We start from the raw sequence: 19,634 nt of genomic DNA on the forward strand, positions 1-19,634 counted from the left end.
GCCACAGCGTCACTCGCTGTCCCACTTGCTTTGTCCCAGCAGCAGTTCCAGGGTTGAGGTTTGGCTGTAGGATTGTGGAGAGTTGGGATTGTGACACCAAACAGGGTCCAGAGTCGTCACCTGGGACCCCAAACCTCCCCTCCTCTATTTTTTGGGCTTCACAGGACATATTGTGGGATTTTATTCACCTCTCCTTCTGTGGGATTTTATTCATCTCTTCATCTGTGGGATTTTATTCATCTCTCATTCTGTGGGATTTTATTCATCTCTTCTTCTGTGGGATTTTATTCACCTCTTCTGTGGGATTTTATTCATCTCTCTTTCTGAAGGATTTTATTCATCTCTTCTTCAATGGGATTTTATTCATCTCTTCATCTGTAGGATTTCATTCCCCACCTCACCCCGTGTACCTTTAAGCGTTCCCCACACCGAGTGACCTTTCCAGGGCTCTGAACTCTGCTCGGTGCCCTGAGAGGGGAATTCAATCTCCTGTCCCTGCTCTGGTTTCTGCACCTTTTCTTAGCCACATTTCCTCAGCAGGCTCTCCGCGACCTTCAGACCCAGCAGGGCTGACAGGGTTTCCTTTACCGGGAGATTTTTGGGGTTTGGAGGGAGGGAAGGAAGTCCAGAGTGTCCCTGCAGGGCTGACAGGGTTTCCTCTGCCCCAAAGATTTTTGGGATTTGGAGGGAGGGAAGGAAGTCCAGAGTGTTCTTGCAGGGCTGACAGGGTTTCCTCTGCCCCAAAGATTTTTGGGGTTTGGAGGGAGGGAAGGAAGTCCTGCAGGGCTGGCAGAGCTCAGAGCTCCCTTTGTGCTCAGGAATGCATGTTTGGGGTGAGGAGAGAGGGAGTTGAGCTCGGATTGTTCCTATAAAATCCTGTCAGTGCCTGTCTGGGATGCAGCAGGGATTGGGGTTGGTGACAAAGTTGTGGGGATGTCACCCTATGGAGGGTCACTGTGGGGTTGGTGACAACCTTATGGGGTGTCACCCTATGGAGGGTCACTGTGGGGTTGGTGACAACCTTATGGGATGTCACCCTATAGAGGGTCACTCTGGGGTTGGTGACAACCTTGTAGGGATGTCACCCTGTAGAGGGTCACTGTGGGGTTGGTGACAACCTTGTAGGAGATGTCACCCTATGGAAGGTCACTGTGGGGTTGATGACAAAGTTATGGGGTGTCACCCTATGGAGGGTCACTGTGGGGTTGGTGACAACCTTATGGGATGTCACTCTATGGAGGGTCACCCCATGGGGAGGGTCACCCTATAGAGGGTGGTCACCCTGGTGTGGGTCACTGGTCACTCCATAAAGGGTCACCCTATAGAGGGTCACTGTGGGTGTGTGGGTCACCCTGTGGGGGTCAGTCTGGGTGTGGGTCACTGGTCATTCTATAAAGGGTCACCCTATAGAGGGTGGTCACCCCGTGACTCTCAGAGTCACCCTATAGAGGGTGGTCACCCTGGTGTGGGGCACTGGTCACTCCATAAAGGGTCACCCTATGGGGTCACTGGTCACTCCATAAAGGGTCATCCTATATAGGGTCACCCTGTGTGTGAGTCACTGGTCACTCCATAAAGGGCCACCCTATAGAGGGTGGTCACCCTGGTGTGGGTCACTGGTCACTCTATAAGGGGTCACCCTCTAGAGGGTCACTCGGGGTGTGTGGGTCACCCTATAGAGGGTGGTCACCCTGGTGGAGGTCACTGGTCACTCCATAAAGGGTCACCCTATGGGGTCACTCTGTGTGTATGTGAATTACTGGTCACTCCATAAGGGTCACTCTAAAAGGGGTCACCCCATGGAGAGGGCACCGCCCAGGGCAGTGTCACCATGGGACCCCAATCCCATTACAGCCCATCCCAGCCCTCTGATCCCATTACAGCCCAGCCCACCCCACTAGAGTTTATCCCTATAGTCGATCCCATCCCATTACAGCCAATCCCATCCCACTCCATCCCGTTACAGCAAATCCCATTACAGCAAATCCCATTACAGCCAATCCCATCCCAGCCCAGCCCACTAGAGTTTATCCCTATAGTCGATCCCATCCCATTACAGCCAATCCCATTACAGCCAATCCCATTACAGCCAATCCCATTATATCCAATCCCATTACAGCCAATCCCATTATATCCAATCCCATTATATCCAATCCCATTATATCCAATCCCATTATATCCAATCCCATTACAGCCAATCCCATTACATCCAATCCCATCCCAGTCCATCCCATTACAGTTTCTCCCTGTCATCAGTCCTGTTACAGCTGATCCCATAATAGCCAATCCCATAACACCTGATCCCATTACATCCCATCCCAGCCCATCCCATTACAGTTTCCCCCTCTAGTCAGCCCTGTTACACCTGATCCCATAACACCTGATCCCATTACCCCGACCCCATAAAAGCCGGACCCTCCATCTGATCCCATTACATCCAATCCTATTACAGCCAATCCCATAATAGCTGGACTCTACCCGATCCCATTACAGTCAATTCCACTAGAGCCCATCCCATAATAGCTGGTCCCACAGCCCCGATCCCATTACATCTGACCCCATTACCCCGATCCCATTACTCTGATCCCATAAAACCAGACCCTCCATCTGACCCCATTACATCCAATCCCATTACAGCCGATCCCATAATAGCCAGACCCTCCACCCGATCCCATTACAGTCAATTCCACTGGAGTCGACCCCATAATAGCCGAGCCCTATATCTGACCCCACAACCCCGATCCCATTACTACCGATCCCATTAGAGTGGATCCCATAATAGCCGAGCCCTATATCTGACCCCACCACCCCGATCCCATTACAGCCGATCCCATTAGAGTGGATCCCATAATAGCCGAGCCCTATATCTGACCCCACAACCCTGATCCCATTACTGCCGATCCCATGAGAGTGGATCCCATAATAGCCGAGCCCTATATCTGACCCCACAACCCCGATCCCATTACAGCCGATCCCATTAGAGTGGATCCCATAATAGCCGAGCCCTATATCTGACCCCACAACCCTGATCCCATTACAGCTGATCCCATTAGAGTGGATCCCATAATAGCTGATCCCACCACCCCGATCCCATTACAGCCGATCCCATGATAGCTGATCCCATTACCCGATCCCGTTCCCGACCCCATTCCCGACCCCACAACCTGATCCCATTACCGACCCCATTCCCGACCCCACATGGGGCTCTCGCGGCTCCTCGCCTCCGCCGCGCTCTCGGTAGCCGCGCTGGTCCTGCTGGTCCTGCTGTCCTTCCTGCCTCCAGCCCAGGGCCGGGGCCGGCCGGCAGGTCAGTGCCCACTGGGACCAGTAAGGGCTCCGGACTGGGAACTGGGACCAGTAAGGGCTCCGGACTGGGACCAGTCAGGACAGACTGGGACCGGGACAAGTCCAGTCCAGACTGGGACTGGGAATCGCCCGGGACTGGGACTGGGAACGGCCCCGGAGTGGGACCGGTAAGGACAGACTGGGACCAGTAAGAGACCCAGACTGGGACTGGGAACGGACCGGGACTGGGACAGGGAACGGCCCCGGACTGGGACCAGTAAGAGCCCTGGACTGGGACTGGGATTGGCCCCAGACTGGGACCAGTAAGGACGGACTGGGACTGGGACTGGGACCAGTAAGAGCCCCGAGCTGCGGGCATCCCGCAGGTCAGTGCTGCCTCCCAGTGGGACTCGGGAACTGGGACCAGTATCGGCCCCAGACTGGGACCGGGAAAGGCAGTGGCGGGGAATGGGAACTGGGACCAGTAACAGCCCGGGACTGGGATTGGGAACGGTCCCGGACTGGGACCAGTAAGGACCGGGAACTGGGACTGGGAATGGCCCCGGACTGGTACCGGTAAGGACAGACTGGGACCAGTAAGAGTCCGGGGTCGGGGGCGCCCCGCAGGTCAGTGGGGAACTGGGACCAGTAAGGACCAGTGAACAGGGACCGGGAAAGGCAGCGGCAGGGAGTGGGAACTGGGATCGGGAACAGCCCCGGACTGGGACCAGTAAGGACTGGGAACTGGGACTGGGAAGGGTCCCGAAGGTCAGTGCTGCCTCCCAGTGGGGACCGGGAACTGGGACCAGTAACGGCCCCAGACTGGGACCGGGAAAGGCAGCGGCAGGGAATGGGAACTGGGACCAGTAAGAACCGGGACTGGGATCGGGAACGGCTCCAGACTGGGACTGGGAACGGCCCCGGACTGGGACCAGTAACGGCCCCGGGCCGGGGGCGTCCAGCAGGTCAGTGGGGACCGGGAACTGGGACCAGTAAGGACGGGGAACTGGGACCAGTAAGGACGGGGAACTGGGACTTGGAATGGCCCCGGACTGGGACCGGTAAGGACAGACTGGGACCAGTAAGAGCCCCGGACAGGGACTGGGAACGACCCCCGACTGGGACCAGTAAGGACAGACTGGGACCAGTAAGGACAGACTGGGACCAGTAAGGACCGGGACTGGGACCAGCAGTGAACTGGGATCGGGAAAGGCAGCGGCAGGGAATGGGAACTGGGACCAGTAACGGCCCCGGACTGGGACTGGGAATGGTCCCAGACTGGCACCAGTAAGGAGCACAAACTGGCCCCAGTAAGAAGGACAGACTGGCACCAGTTAGGACAAACTGGTCCCAGTAAGGAGCACAAACTGGCCCCAGTAAGGCAAGCAGACCAGCCCCAGTAACGAGCACAAACTGGTCCCAATACAGAGGACAAACTGGCCCCAGTGAGGAGCTCAAACTAGTCCCAGTGCGGAGCCCAAACTGGTCCCAGTAAGGACAGACTGGCCCCAGTAAGGACCACAAACTGGCCCCAGTAAGGACAAACTGGCCCCAGTAAGGACCACAAACTGGCCCCAGTAAGGAAAGCAGACTGGCTCCAGCACGGAGCACAAACTGGCCCCAGTAAGGACAAACTGGCCCCAGTAAGGAGCACAAATTGGTCCCAGTAAGGACCACAAACTGGCACCAGTAAGGACAAACTGGTCCCAATAAGGAGCACAAACTGGCCCCAGTAAGGACAAACCGGCCCCAGTACGGAGCACAAACTGGCACCAGTACAGAGCCCAAACTGGTCCAAGTAAGGAGCCCAAACTGGTCCCAGTAGGACCCCCCCGGTGCCCCCCTGTCCCCGCGGTGTCCCTGTCCCCGCGGTGTCCCTGTCCCCGCGGTGTCACTGTCCCCTGTCCCTCCCCCTGGGCACAGCGGTGCCACTCTGAGCTGGCAGCGCCACCGGGGGGACAGAGCCGCGCGCCCTTCCCGCTGCTTTTCCCGGTTTTTTCCCGGGTTTTTTCCGGATTTTCCGGGTTTTCCCGGTTTTTTCCCGGATTTCCCGGCGTTTTTCCCGGTTTTTCCCGGTTTTTTCCCGGATTTGCAGGCAGGAAGATGTCGCCGAGCCCCGCGGCAGTGAAGCGTCCCGAGAGCCTCGGGAAAGGCAAAGCCATCGCCGTGCTCACCTCCGGGGGTGACGCGCAGGGTAAGGGGGAAATCCCAAAATCCCAAATCCCAAAATCCCGAAATCCCAAAATCCCAAAATCCCAAAATCCCAAAACCCCAAAATCCCGAAATCTCAAATCCTGAATCCCAAATCCCAAAATCCCCGAAATCCTGGGAGCCCAAATGCCAAAATCCAGAGATCCCAAATTCCTAAACCACTGGAAGCCCAAACCCCAGAATCCCAAAATCCTACGAGCCGAAATCCCAAAATCCCAAATCCCAAAATCCTGGGAGCTGAAAGCTCAAAATCCCGAGAGCCAAAAGCCCAAAAGCCCAAATACCAAAATCCTGGGATCTCAAAATCCTGGGAGCCCAAATCCCCAAATCCTGGGAGCCCAAAATCCTGGGAGCCCAAATGCCAAAATCCCAAAAGACCAAATCTCAAAATCCTGGGATCTCAAAATTCTGGGAGCCCAAATTTCAAAATCCCCAGAATCCCAAAATCCTGGGATCCCAAATCTCAAAATCCAGGGAGTCCAAATCCCAGGAATCCCAAAATCCTGGGAGCCCAAAATCCAGGGAGCCCAAAAGCCCAAATCCCAAAATCCTGGGATCCCAAATCCCTAAATCCTGGGATCCCAAATCTCAAAATTCCAGCAGACCAAATCCCAAAACTGCTGGGAGCCCAAATCCTGGGAGCCCAAAATCCTGGGATCCCAAATCCCCCAAAATCCCTAAAAATCCCCCCAAAAAATGGGGGACCCCAAAATTTGGGGAGGGGGTGAAGGGAGTGACTCCTTTTGGGAGTAAAAATCGGGATTTTGATCCCAAGTTTTCTCGGGATTTGGGATTTTGGGAATGACCTTGGGGGGGATTTTGGGGTGGGGAGGAGTTTTGGGGTCCCGGGGGGTGATAAAGGTGACAAATCCCGAGGGGACAACGGTGGCATTTAGGGACAAAGCCGAAAATATTGTCCCCAAAAAAATCGGGGTTTCCCAAAAAAATCGGGATTTCCCCCCAAAAAATCGGGATTTCCCCCAAAAAATGGGGATTGCCCGAAATTCCAGGGATTCACCCCAAATTCTGGGGGTCCCAGGGGTGGGGGGGACACGGGGGAAGTGTCCCCTCCCCCCGCTGTTTGTCACCTGTGTCACGCGGAGCCACTAAAGGTCACCAAGGCGAAAATAACTCGGGGCAGCTGCGGGGGGGGAGGGGAAAGGGGTTGGGGGTCCTTGAGGGGGGTGACAGATCTGGGGGGACAGAGTTGGGGTCACAGATTTGGGGTGACAGATTTGGGGTCACAGATCTGGGGGGACAGATCTGGGGGGACAGATTTGGGGGGACAGATTGGGGTGTCACCAAGGAGGGTGACAGATTTGGGGGGACAGATTTGGGGTCACCAAGGGGTGACAGATTTGAGATGTCCCCAAGGGGTGACAGATTTGGGGGGACAGATTTGGGTGTCACCAAGGAGGGTGACAGATTTGGGATGTCCCCAAGAGGGGTTGGCAGCTGGGGGGGGTGACAGATTTGGGTGACAGATTTGGGGGGAAGGATCTGGGTGTCCCCAAGGAGGGGTGACAGATTTGGGGTGACAGATTTGGGGGGACAGATTTGGGTGTCCCCAAGGGGTGACAGATTTGGGGTCACCAAGGAGGGTGACAGAATTGGGATGTCCCCAAGAGGGGTTGGCAGCTGGGAGGGTGACAGATTTGGGGGGAAGGATCTGGGTGTCCCCAAGGGGTGACAGATTTGGGGTGTCCCCAAGGGGTGACAGATTTGGGGTGTCCCCAAGAGGGGTGACAGATTTTGGGGGGACAGATTTGGGTGTCACCAAGGAGGGTGATGGATTTGGGATGTCACCAAAGGGTGTGACAGATCTGGGGATGTCCCCAAGGGGGGTGACAGCCATGCCAGAGTGACCCTGGTGGTCCTGGCAGGGTGGCAGGGTAGTCCCACTGTCCCCAAAGTGACCCTGCTGTCCCCAGGGGGTGGCAGGGTGACCCCACTGTCCCCAGGGTGACCCCAGGAGGTGCCAGAGTGACCCTAAGGTGACCCCGTGGTGACCCCAGAGTGACCCCACTGTCCCCAGGGTGTCCCCAGGGTGTCCCCACTGACCCCAGGGTGTCCCCATGGTGACCCCACTGACCCCAGGGTGTCCCCAGGGTGTCCCCATGGTGTCCCACTGACCCCAGGCTGTCCCCATGTCCCCAGGGATGAACGCTGCTGTCCCCAGGGTGTCCCCACTGACTCCAGGGTGTCCCCAAGGTGTCCCCACTGACCCCAGGGTGTCCCCATGGTGACCCCGCTGACCCCAGGCTGTCCCCAGGGTGTCCCCACTGACCCCAGGCTGTCCCCAGGGTGTCCCCACTGACCCCAGGGTGTCCCCACTGACTCCAGGGTGTCCCCAAGGTGTCCCCACTGACCCCAGGGTGTCCCCAGGGTGTCCCCAAGGTGACCCCACTGACCCCAGGGTGTCCCCATGGTGAGCCCGCTGACCCCAGGCTGTCCCCATGTCCCCAGGGATGAACGCTGCGGTCAGGGCTGTGGTTCGGGTTGGGATCTACACAGGAGCCAAGGTGTACTTCGTGTGTGAGGTCAGTGCTGAGCCCTCCCAAAATCCCAAAAATCCACCCCAAAATCCCAAAAATCCAGCCCAAAATCCCAAAAATCCATCCCAAAATCCCAAAATTCCATCCCAAAATTAATCCCAAAATCCCAGCCCAAAATCCTGCATTGCCATCCCAAAACCCCAAAATTCCCAACCCAAAATCCCAAAATCCCATCCCTAAATTCCCATCCCAAAATGTCAAATATCCATCCCTAAATTCCCATCTCAAAATCCCAAAAATCCATCCCAAAATCCCAAAATCCCAGCCCAAAATCCTGAATTCCCATCCCAAAACCCCAAAATTCCCATCCCAAAGTCCCAAAATTTCATCCCAAAATCTCAAAATTCCATCCCAAATTCCCAGCCCAAAATCCCACATTCCCACCCCAAAATCCCAAAACTCCCACCCCAAAATCCCAAAACTCCCAGCCCAAAATCCCAAAATTCCCAGCCCAAAATCCCAAAACTCCCAGCCCAAAATCCCAAAATTCCCAGCCCAAAATCCCAAAATTTCCATCCCAAGATTCCCATCCCAAAACCCCAAAACTCCCAGCCCAAAATCTCAGCCCAAAATCCAAAAACCCCAAAACTCCCAGCCCCGAATTCCCAAATCTCCATCCCAAAACTGGGGCAGAGGTGTCACCGAGGCACTGTCCCCACTGTCCCCTCGCTGTCCCCCCAGGGCTACCAGGGCCTGGTGGACGGCGGTGAGCACATCAAGGAGGCCACGTGGGAGAGCGTGTCCATGATGCTGCAGCTGGTGAGGGACACGGCTGGACACGGGGTGGACATGGGGTGGACACGGGATGGACATGGGGTGGACATGGATGGACATAGAGATGGACATGGAGATGGACATGGGGTGGACATGGATGGATATGGGGATGAACATGAGTGGATGGATGGCTGGATGGATGGATGGACAGGGATGGACACGGAGATGGACATGGGGAGGGATATGGATGGACATGGAATGGATATGGGATGGACATGGGGTGGACATGCGGATGGATATGGGGATGGACATAGGATGGACATGGCTGGACATGGATGGACATGGGGTGGATGGATGGATGGATGGACAGGGATGGACACGGAGATGGACAAGGAGACGGAGATGGATATGGAGATGGACATGGGGTGGACATGGGTGGACATGGAGATGGACATGGATGGACACAGCTGGACATGGATGGACATGGGGTGGATGAATGGAGGGATGGATGGATGGGTGGATGGATGGATGGATGGACATGGATGGACATGGAGATGGACATGGAGATGGACATGGAGATGGACATGGAGATGGACATGGAGATGGAGATGGGGATGGATAGGGGATGGACATGGATGAACATGAATGGATGATGGATGGACATGGATGGACATGGGATGGACATGGATGGACATGGGATGGACATGGGATGGACATGGGGAGGGACATGGATGGACATGGAATGGATATGGGATGGACATGGGATGGACATGGGGTGGACATGGGGATGGATGGATGGATGGATGGATGGATGGATGGATGGATGGATGGAGGGACATAGGATGGACATAAGCATGGACATAGGGATGGAGGGATGGACACAGGGATGGACATGTGTCACTGTTGAGCCGCTAGCAGAGAAGTAGAAACCCAGGTTCTCAGGCAAGAAAAAAGAGACTTTATTATTTTGATTTCCATATATATAGACTTCTCACAGGTCACCCAGATTGGTCAGTCAAAAACCTCCCCCTAGGCCTAATTGGCCAGGCCTGAACTGCCCAAGTCTTGAGACCCTGTTTGCAAAAACATCCAAACTTTATCTTTGTTTATAAAACACGGCAAAATGTTCTCACGAGAAAGACCTGTGCTAGCCACAGACATGGGATGGCCACAGGATGGACATGGATGGACACGGGGAGGGATGGAGGGATGGACACGAGATGGACACGGGATGGATGGATGGATGGATGGACACAGGGGTGGACACAGGATGGACATGGGGATGGAAGGATGGACACAATGGATTGATGGATGATTGGATGCATGGACACAGGATGGACACAGGGATGGATGGAGGAACGGACAGATGGATGATGGATGGATGGATGGATGGTCATGGGGTGGACACAGGGATGGATGGATGGATGGATGGATGGATGGATGGATGGACGGATAGATGGACACAGGGATGGACATGGGATGGATATATGGATGGATGGATGGACACAGGGATGGATGGAGGAATGGACAGCTGGACTGATGGATGATGGATGGATGGTCATGGGGTGGACACAGGGATGGACGGATGGACAGATGGACACAGGGATGGACAGATGGGTGGATGGTCATGGGGTGGACACAGGGATGGATGGTAAATGGATGGATGGATGGATGGACGGATGGACACAGGGATGGACAGATGTATGGATGGATGGATGAATGAATGGATGGATGGATGGATAGACAGATGGACAGATGGACAGATGTCCCCAACAATGTCCCCACCAATGTCCCCATGGATGTCCCCAGGGCGGCACGGTGATCGGCAGCGCGCGCTGCCAGGATTTCCGCTCCCGCGAGGGTCGGCTCCGCGCCGCCAGGAATTTGGTCAAGCTGGGTGTCACCAACCTGTGTGTCATCGGCGGTGACGGCAGCCTCACTGGGGCCGACACCTTCCGCGCCGAGTGGGGATCCCTGCTGCAGGAGCTGGTCAAAAACGGTATGGAGACCCCAAAATACCCCAAATTAACCCCAAAATTAACTCCAAAATTAACCTCAGCAGGGTGGGGATCCCTGCTGAAGGAGCTGATCAAAAATGGTATGGAGACCCCAAAAATACCCCAAATTAACCCCAAAATTAACCCCAAAAATCATCCCAAAATTAACCTCAGCAGGGTGGGGGTCCCTGCTGCAGGAGCTGGTCAAAAACGGTATGGAGACCCCAAAAATAAACCCAAAATTAACCCAAAATTAAATTCAAAATAACCCCAAAATTGACCTCAGGGGGGTGGAAAAAAGGGTTGGGGTCCTTGCAGCAGGAGCTGCTCAAAAATGGTACTGGAACCCCAAAATTAACCCTGAAATTCACCCCGAAATTTACCTCAAAATTAACCTCAGCAGACTGGGGATCCCTGCTGCAGGAGCTGCTAAAAAAACGGTATGGAGACCCCAAAAATACCCCAAATTAACCCCAAAATTAACCCCAAAAATCACCTGCGGACCCCAAAATTGGCCCCAAAATTAGCCTGGGGAATGGAGGTCTCTGCTGCAGGAGCTGCGCAAAAATGGTAAAGAGATCCCCAAAACAACCCCAAAATAACCCCAAAACAACCCCAAAATAACCCCAAAACAACCCCAAAATTAACCATCGTTTTGTGACACTCAAACCCATGGATTTTTGCCACCCAAAAATGTGGGTTTTCCCCCCAAAACACCCAAACCCACGATTTCCTGACACCCAAAACTGGTGGACAATGGGGGACAATCCGTGCGTGGGGCTGAGGTGACACAGGTGACAATGCCACCATGCAGGTGGCATCACGGCGGAGGAGGCGCAGCGCTCGAGCCACCTGAACATCGTGGGCATGGTGGGCTCCATCGACAACGACTTCTGCGGCACCGACATGACCATCGGCACCGACTCGGCGCTGCACCGCATCATGGAGATCGTGGATGCCATCACCACCACCGCCCAGAGGTGACAGGGACATCACAGGGTCACCAGGGACATCCTGGGGTCACCAGGGTCACCAAATGGGTCAGGGATACAGGGATGGACACAGGGATGGACATGGGATGGACACTGGGATGGATGGATGGATGGATGGATGGATGGATGGATGGATGGATGGATGGACATGGGGATCATCGTGGGGATCATCATGGGGATCATCATGGAGATCATGGACGCCATCACCACCACCATCCAGAGGTGTTAGGGACATCTCGGGGTCACCCATGGGATGGAGGGACATGGGGATGGACATGGGGATGGACATGGGGATGGACATGGGATGGATGGATGGACGGACATGGAGATCATCATGGGAATCACCATGGAGATGGTGGATGCCATCACCACCACCACCCAGAGGTGACAGGGACATCCCAGGGTCACCAGGGACACCCTGGTGTCACCCATGAGATGGAGGGACGTGGTTATGGACACTGGGATGGACATGGGATAGACATAGGGAGAGAGGGACATGGAGGTCATCATGGGGATCATCATGGGGATCATCATGGGGATCATCATGGGGATCATCATGGAGATCATGGACGCCATCACCACCACCGCCCAGAGGTGACAGGGACATCCTAGGGTCATCAGGGACATCCTGGGGTCACCAGGGACATCCTGGAGTCATCTGTGTAACCTACAGGGAGGGATGGACACTGGGATGGACATAGGATGGATGGATGGATGGATGGATGGATGGATGGATGGATGGATGGATGGATGGATGGATGATGGACATGGGGAGGGATGGACATGGGGATCATCATGGAGATCATGAACGCCATCACCACCACCGCCCAGAGGTGACAGGGACATCCTGGGGTCACCCATGGGGTGGACATGGGGATGGACACTGGGAAGGACATGGGATGGATGGATGGATGGATGGATGGATGGATGGATGGATGGACAGATGGACACAAGGACGGACACTGGGAGACATAGAAGGAAACATGGAGAGATGGATGTCCCCAATGTCCCCAGTGTCCCCAGTTCAGCTGATGACACCCTTTGTCTCCACAGCCACCAGAGGACATTCGTGCTGGAGGTCATGGGGCGCCACTGCGGGTGAGTTTTCCCATTAAAAATTGGGGAAAATCAGTATTTTTATTATTAAAAACTACTAAAAAGGCAGTTCTGGCCCTCAGGGTGTGGTTTTCCCATTAAAAAATGGTGAAAATATTTATTTTATCACTGAAAATGACCAAAAGGGTGTTTTTTGCCCCAAATTCAGGTACCTGGCGCTGATCACTGCCCTGGCCTGTGGTGCTGATTGGGTTTTCATCCCTGAATCTCCACCTGAGGACGACTGGGAGGATCATCTGTGCAGGAGACTGACAGAGGTGGACACTAGTGGACATGGGTGGACATGGGGTGGACATGGATGGGCATGGGGTGGCCATGGATGGACATGGAAGGACATTTGTGGACATGGGATGGACACAGGGTGGACATGGGGATGGATATGGAGATGGAGATGGATATAGAGATGGATGTGGATGGACATGGGGTGGACATCAGATGGACATGGGGATGGATGAATGGACATGGGATGGACATGGGGTGGACATGGGGATGGACATGGGGTGGATGGATGGACATGGGATGGACATGGGGATGTATGGAGGGATGGACATGGATGGACATGGGATGGACATGGGGTGGATGGATGGATGGATGGATGGATGGACATGGAGATGGATATGGGATGGAAATGGGGATGGACACGGGGATGGACGTGGGGTGGACATGGGTGGACATGGATGGACATGGGGTGGACATGGAAATGGATATAGGATGGACATGGATGGACACAGATGTACATGGGATGGACATGGGGTGGACATGGATGGACATGGAGATGGACATGGGGTGGACATGGATGGACTTGGATGGACATGGGGTGGACATGGAAATGGATATGGGATGGACATGGATGGACACAGATGGACATGGGATGGGCATGGGATGCATGCATGGATGGATGGATGGAAGGAAGGATGGACATGGGATGGACATGGGATGGACATGGGATGGACATGGGGATGGAGGGATGGACATGGATGGACATGGACGGACACAGAGAGGAGGAATGCTGGGATGGGGATCTCCCCTGTCCCCATTGTCACCCCCTTGTCACCCTGTCCCCATTGTCACCCCATTGCCACCCAGACCCGTGTCGGTGGCTCCAGACTCAACATCATCATCGTGGCCGAAGGTGCCATCGACAAGCACGGCAAGGCCATCACCTCCGATGACATCAAAGCCGTGAGTGGCCGCAGGGGACACCGGGGGGACACCAGGGGACATGGGAGGGGACAATCCCCTTCTCCCATTTTGGGCTGGATCCCAATGTCCCTGATGTCCCCATTGATCCCAATGTCCCCAAGGTCCCAAATGCCCCCATTATCCCCAATATCCCCAATGACCTCAATGTCCCCAATGTCCTCAATCCCCCCAATGTCCCCAATGTCCCCAATATCACTAATATCCCCAATGACCCAAATATCCCCGATGTCCCCAATGTCCCCAATATCCCCATTGTCCCCAATGTCCTCAATTCCCCCAATGACCCCAATATCCCCAATGCCCCAATATCACTAATATCCCCAATGAACCAAATGTCCCCAATGTCCCCATTATCCCCATTGATCCCAATGTCCCCAATGTCCCTGATGTCCCCAATGACCCCAATGCCCCAATGTCCCCAATGTCCCCACAGCTGGTGGTGAAGCGCCTGGGCTATGACACCCGAGTGACCATCCTGGGCCATGTCCAGCGTGGAGGGACACCTTCGGCCTTTGACCGCATCCTGGTGGGCATTGTGTGTCCCCAACCCTGTCCTTGTCCCCAACCCTGTCTTTGTCCCTGTCCCCAACTCAGTCCCCAACCCTGTCCCTGTCCCTTGACGCCAAAATGGGGACGACCGGGAGGTGACATTCCTGGGAGATGACACCCCTGGGAGGTGACAGCCCAGGAGGGAGGTGACACCCAAGGGAGGGAGGTGACATCCCCAGGGAGGTGACAGCCCCATACGTGACGTCTCTGGGAAGTGACATCACCCTCAGGGGGTGACACCAAGGGAGGGAGGTAACATCCCTGGGAGGTGACAACCCTGAGAGGTGACACCCCAAGGAGGGAGGTGACATCTCTTGAGGGGAAGTGACACCCCAGGGAGGGAGGTAACATCCCTGGGAGGTGACATTGGGAGGTGACACCCAGGGAGGGATGCGACAACCCTGAGAGGTGACACCCCAGGGAGGGAGGTGACATCCCCAGTGAGGTGACAGCCTGGTAGGTGACATCCCTGGGAGGTAACATCGGGAGGTGACACCCAGGGAGGGAGGTGACATCCCTGGGAGGTGACATTGGGAGGTGACAACCCTGAGAGGTGACACCCAGGGAGGGCGGCGACATCTCCAGAAGGGAGGTGACACCCCAGGGAGGTGACACCCCAGGGAGGTGACACCCCAGGGAGGTGACATGCCGGTGTCCCCCAGGGCAGCAGGATGGGCGTGGAGGCAGTGATGGCTCTGCTCGAGGGCACTCCGGACACTCCGGCCTGCGTGGTCAGCCTGTCCGGCAACCAGGCTGTGCGGCTGCCGCTGATGGAGTGTGTGCAGGTGGTGAGTGAGGGGACAGGGGGGACACGAGGGGACACCCAGGAGTGACCCCAAACTGCCCAGGAGTGACCCCAAACTGCCCAAGAGTGACCCCAAAGACACCCAGAAGGGAAGACAAACACATCCCAGAAAATGACCCCAAACCTGCCCAGCAGTGACCACAAACTGCCCAGGAGTGACCCCAAAAACATTCCAGAAAATGTCCCCAAAGAGATCCCAGCAGTGACCCCAAACCTGCCCAGGAGTGACCACAAACGCATCACAGCAGTGACCCCAAAACCACCCCAAAAATGTCCCCAAAGACACCCAGGAGAGACCCCAAAGCCACCTGGGAATGGCACAAAACACACCCCAAGAATGTCCCCAAAGACACCCAGGAGTGACCACAAACTGCTCAGGAGTGACCCCAAAGCTGCCCAGAAGTGACCCCAAAACCACCCGGGATTGTCCCCAAAACCACCTGGGAGTGGCACCAAACCCATCCCAGAAAATGTCCCCAAACCTGCCCAGGAGTGACCACAATCCCACCCCAAGAGTGACCCCAAACCCACTCAGGAGTGACCTCAAAGCCACCTGGGAGTGACCCCAAAACCACCCCAAGAATGACCCCAAACACATCCCAGAAAATGTCCCTAAAGACACCCAGGAGTGACCCCAAAGATACCCCAAGATTGTCCCCAAAACTTGGAGTGACCAAAAACCTGTCCAGGAGTGACCCTAAACCCACCTGAGAGTGACCCCAAAAACATTCCAGAAAATGTCCCCAAAGACACCCCAGCAGTGACCCCAAACCTGCCCAGGAGTGACCCCAAAATCACCCCAAGAATGTCCCCAAAGACACCCAGGAGAGACCCCAAAGCCACCTGGGAATGGCACAAAACACACCCCAAGAATGTCCCCAAAGACACCCAGGAGTGACCACAAACCTGCCCAAGAGTGACCCCAAAACCACCTGGGATTGTCCCCAAAACCACCTGGGAGTGGCACCAAACACATCCCAGAAAATGTCCCCAAACCTGCCCAGGAGTGACCCCAATCCCACCCCAAGAGTGACCCCAAACCCACTCAGGAGTGACCTCAAAGCCACCTGGGAGTGACCCCAAAACCACCCCAAGAATGACCCCAAACACATCCCAGAAAATGTCCCTAAAGACACCCAGGAGTGACCCCGAAACCACCCCAGGATTGTCCCCAAACCACCCAGGAGTGACCCCAAAAACATCCCAGAAAATGTCCCCAAACCTGCCCAGCAGTGACCCCAAACCCACCCTGGCATTGTCCCCAATCCCACCCTGGCATTGTCCCCAAACCACCCGGGATGTCCCCAAACTGCCCAGGAGGGACCCCAATCCACCCCAGGACACCCCAATCCCACCCAAAAAACCCCAATTTCTCCCCAAAAAACCCAATCCCTTTTGTCCCCTCTGTCCCCTGTGTCCCCTCTGTCCCCAGACCAAGGACGTCACCAAGGCCATGAACGAGGGACGCTTTGAGGAGGCGCTGAAGCTGCGGGGCAGGTGGGTGTCATCTCCTGTCCCTGTCCCCAAAATGCCCCCAGAATGTCCCCAATGTCCCCAGAATGTCCCCAAACCCCAATGTCCCCAGAATGTCCCCAGAATGTCCCCAAACCCCAATGTCCCCTGATCTTTAGGAGCTTCGAGAACAACTGGAATGTCTACAAGCTGCTGGCGCACATCCGCCCGCCTGCCACCAAGGTAGGGACAGCTGGCCTTGTCCCCGTGTCCCCTGTGTCCCCAAGGCCACCCCTGACCGTGTCCCTGTCCATGTCCTCGTCCTCATGTCCCCGTGTCCCCTGTGTCCCCTGTGTCCCCATATCCCTGTCCTCATGTCCCTTGTCCTTGTGTCCCTGTGTGTCCCCATGTCCCTGACAGTGTCCCCATGAGCCTGATGATGTCCCTGACAGTGTCCCCATGTCCCCAAGGCCACCCTGACTGTGTCCCCGTGTCTCTGATGGTGTCCCCATGTCCCTGATGGTGTCCCTGACTGTGTCCCCGTGTCCCTGATGGTGTCCCCTGTCCCCATATCCGCATATCCCTATGTCCCTGTCCATGTTTCTGTGTCCCTGATGATGTCCCCAAGGCCACTCTGAGGGGACAGGGTGACACTCCTGAGGGTGTCCCCATGTCCCTGAGGGTGTCCCCATGTCCCTGACGATGTCCCCAATGTCCCCAGAGTGGTTACAACCTCACTGTGATGAACGTCGGCGCTCCGGCCGTGGGGATGAACGGGGCTGTGTCATTGTGTGTCCCTGTCCTTGTGTCCCCATGTCCCCAGGGCCGCCCCTGATGGTGTCCCCATGTCCCTGACAGTGTCCCCATGTCCCTGACGATGTTCCTGATGGTGTTCCCGTGTCCCTGACGATGTCCCCAATGTCCCCAGAGCAGCTATAACCTGGCTGTGATGAACGTTGGCGCTCCGGCTGCGGGGATGACCGGGGCTGTGTCTTTGTGTGTCCCTGTCCTTCTGTCCCCAGTGTCCCCAAGGCCATCCCCGAGGGTGTCCCCATGTCCCTGACAGTGTCCCCACATCCCTGACAATGTCCCCAATGTCCCCAGAGCGGCTATAACCTGGCGGTGATGAACGTTGGCGCTCCGGCCGCGGGGATGAACGGGATACGTCCCATATCCCCATGTCCCTGTGTGTCCCCATGTCCGCAAGGCCACCCCTGACAATGTCCCCATGTCCCTGATGATGTCCCCAATGTCCCCAGAGCGGCTATAACCTCGCTGTGATGAACGTTGGCGCTCCGGCCGCGGGGATGAACGGGGCTGTGTCACTATCCCTGTGTGTCCCTGTGTGTCCCCATGTCCCTGACGATGTCCCTGATGGTGTCCCCATGTCCCTGACGGTGTCCCCAATGTCCCCAGAGTGGCTATAACCTGGCGGTGATGAACGTTGGCGCTCCGGCCGCGGGGATGAACGGGGCTGTGTCACTATCCCTGTGTGTCCCCATGTGTCCCTGTGTGTCCCCACATCCCTGATGATGTCCCTGACGGTGTCCCCAATGTCCCCAGAGCGGCTATAACCTGGCTGTGATGAACGTTGGCGCTCCAGCCGCGGGGATGAACAGGGCTGTGTCACTATCCCTGTGTGTCCCCATGTCCCTGACGATGTCCCCAATGTCCCCAGAGCGGTTATAACCTGGCTGTGATGAACGTTGGCGCTCCGGCCACGGGGATGAACAGGGCTGTGTCCCATATCCCCATGTCCCTGTGTGTCCCTGACGGTGTCCCCAATGTCCCCAGAGCGGTTACAACCTCGCTGTGATGAACGTTGGCGCTCCGGCCGCGGGGATGAACGCCGCCGTTCGCTCAACCGTCAGGATTGGCCTCATCCATGGTCATCGCATGCTGGCCGTGCACGACGGCTTCGAGGGGCTGGCCTTCGGGATGGTGAGGAGATGGGGGAAATGGGGGGAAACGGGGGAAAATGGGGGAAAATGGGGAGAAATGGGTGAAAATGGGGAAAAGTGGAAAAATGGGAAAATGGGGAAAATGGGGGAAAAATGGAAAAAAGGGAAAATGGGGAAAATCGGGAAAAAGAGTGGAAAAGGTTGGGATGGTGAGGAAATGGGGAAAAATGGGGGGAAATGGGGGAAAATGGGGAGAAATTGGGGTAAAATGGGGAAAAATGGTGAGGAAATGGGAAAAAATGGGGAGAAATGGGGGAAAAATTGGGAAAAATGGGGAGAAATGGGGAAAAATGGGAAAAATGGGGAAAATGGGGAAAATGGGAAGGAAAGGGAAAATGTGGAAGAATGGGAAAAATTGGGAAAAAATGGGAAAAATGGAAAAAAAATGGGGAAAATGGGGAAAAATGGGGAAATTAATGGGGGAAAAATGGGGGAAACTGGGGAAATGGGAAAATGAGGGTAAAATGGGTTGGGATGGTGAGGAAACGGGGAAAAGATGGAAAATGGGGAAAATGGGGGAAAACAGGAAAAAATGGTGGGAAAAGGGGTTGGGATGGATTTGAGGGGTTGGTCTTTGGAATGGTGAGGAAATGGGGGAAAATGGGGGAAAAAGGGAAAAAATGGGGGAAAATGGGAGAAAACAGGAAAAAATGGGGGAAAAATGGGTTGGGATGGTGAGGAAAATGGGGAAAATGGTGGAAAACAGGAAAAAATGGGGAAAAATTGGGGGGAAATGGGGGGGAAAAGGGTGGGAAAAGGGGTTGGGATGGATTTGTGGGGTTGGTCTTTGGGAT

General features: G+C 55.5%; 1 protein-coding gene across 4 annotated transcripts in view; it reads left to right on the forward strand.

Annotated features, from left to right (window-relative positions):
• Nucleotides 1-3,166: 3,166 nt before the first annotated feature.
• LOC146420467 (ATP-dependent 6-phosphofructokinase, muscle type-like) overlaps nucleotides 3,167-19,634 on the forward strand; it is a 32,548-nt gene continuing 16,080 nt past the window's right edge. For 2 of the 4 annotated variants that reach the window (XM_085048235.1, XM_085048236.1), the window contains exons 1-13: nucleotides 5,381-5,479; nucleotides 7,963-8,036; nucleotides 8,733-8,810; nucleotides 10,575-10,764; nucleotides 11,577-11,742; nucleotides 12,808-12,852; nucleotides 13,019-13,127; nucleotides 13,957-14,052; nucleotides 14,507-14,599; nucleotides 15,285-15,410; nucleotides 16,860-16,924; nucleotides 17,059-17,122; nucleotides 18,674-18,820. In XM_085048235.1, the coding sequence (XP_084904361.1) occupies nucleotides 5,389-5,479; nucleotides 7,963-8,036; nucleotides 8,733-8,810; nucleotides 10,575-10,764; nucleotides 11,577-11,742; nucleotides 12,808-12,852; nucleotides 13,019-13,127; nucleotides 13,957-14,052; nucleotides 14,507-14,599; nucleotides 15,285-15,410; nucleotides 16,860-16,924; nucleotides 17,059-17,122; nucleotides 18,674-18,820 (1,344 nt within the window). In that variant the 5' untranslated portion in view covers nucleotides 5,381-5,388. Of the gene's footprint in view, nucleotides 3,308-5,380; nucleotides 5,480-7,962; nucleotides 8,037-8,732; nucleotides 8,811-10,574; nucleotides 10,765-10,845; nucleotides 10,976-11,576; nucleotides 11,743-12,807; nucleotides 12,853-13,018; nucleotides 13,128-13,956; nucleotides 14,053-14,506; nucleotides 14,600-15,284; nucleotides 15,411-16,859; nucleotides 16,925-17,058; nucleotides 17,123-18,673; nucleotides 18,821-19,634 lie in introns of those variants that run through there. The other 2 variants (XM_085048237.1, XM_085048238.1) reach the window with 2 other exon arrangements.

Source organism: Lichenostomus cassidix, unplaced genomic scaffold, assembly GCF_008360975.1.
Source record: "Lichenostomus cassidix isolate B80296 unplaced genomic scaffold, HeHo_3.0 HiC_scaffold_870, whole genome shotgun sequence".
Lineage (NCBI taxonomy): Eukaryota > Metazoa > Chordata > Aves > Passeriformes > Meliphagidae > Lichenostomus > Lichenostomus cassidix.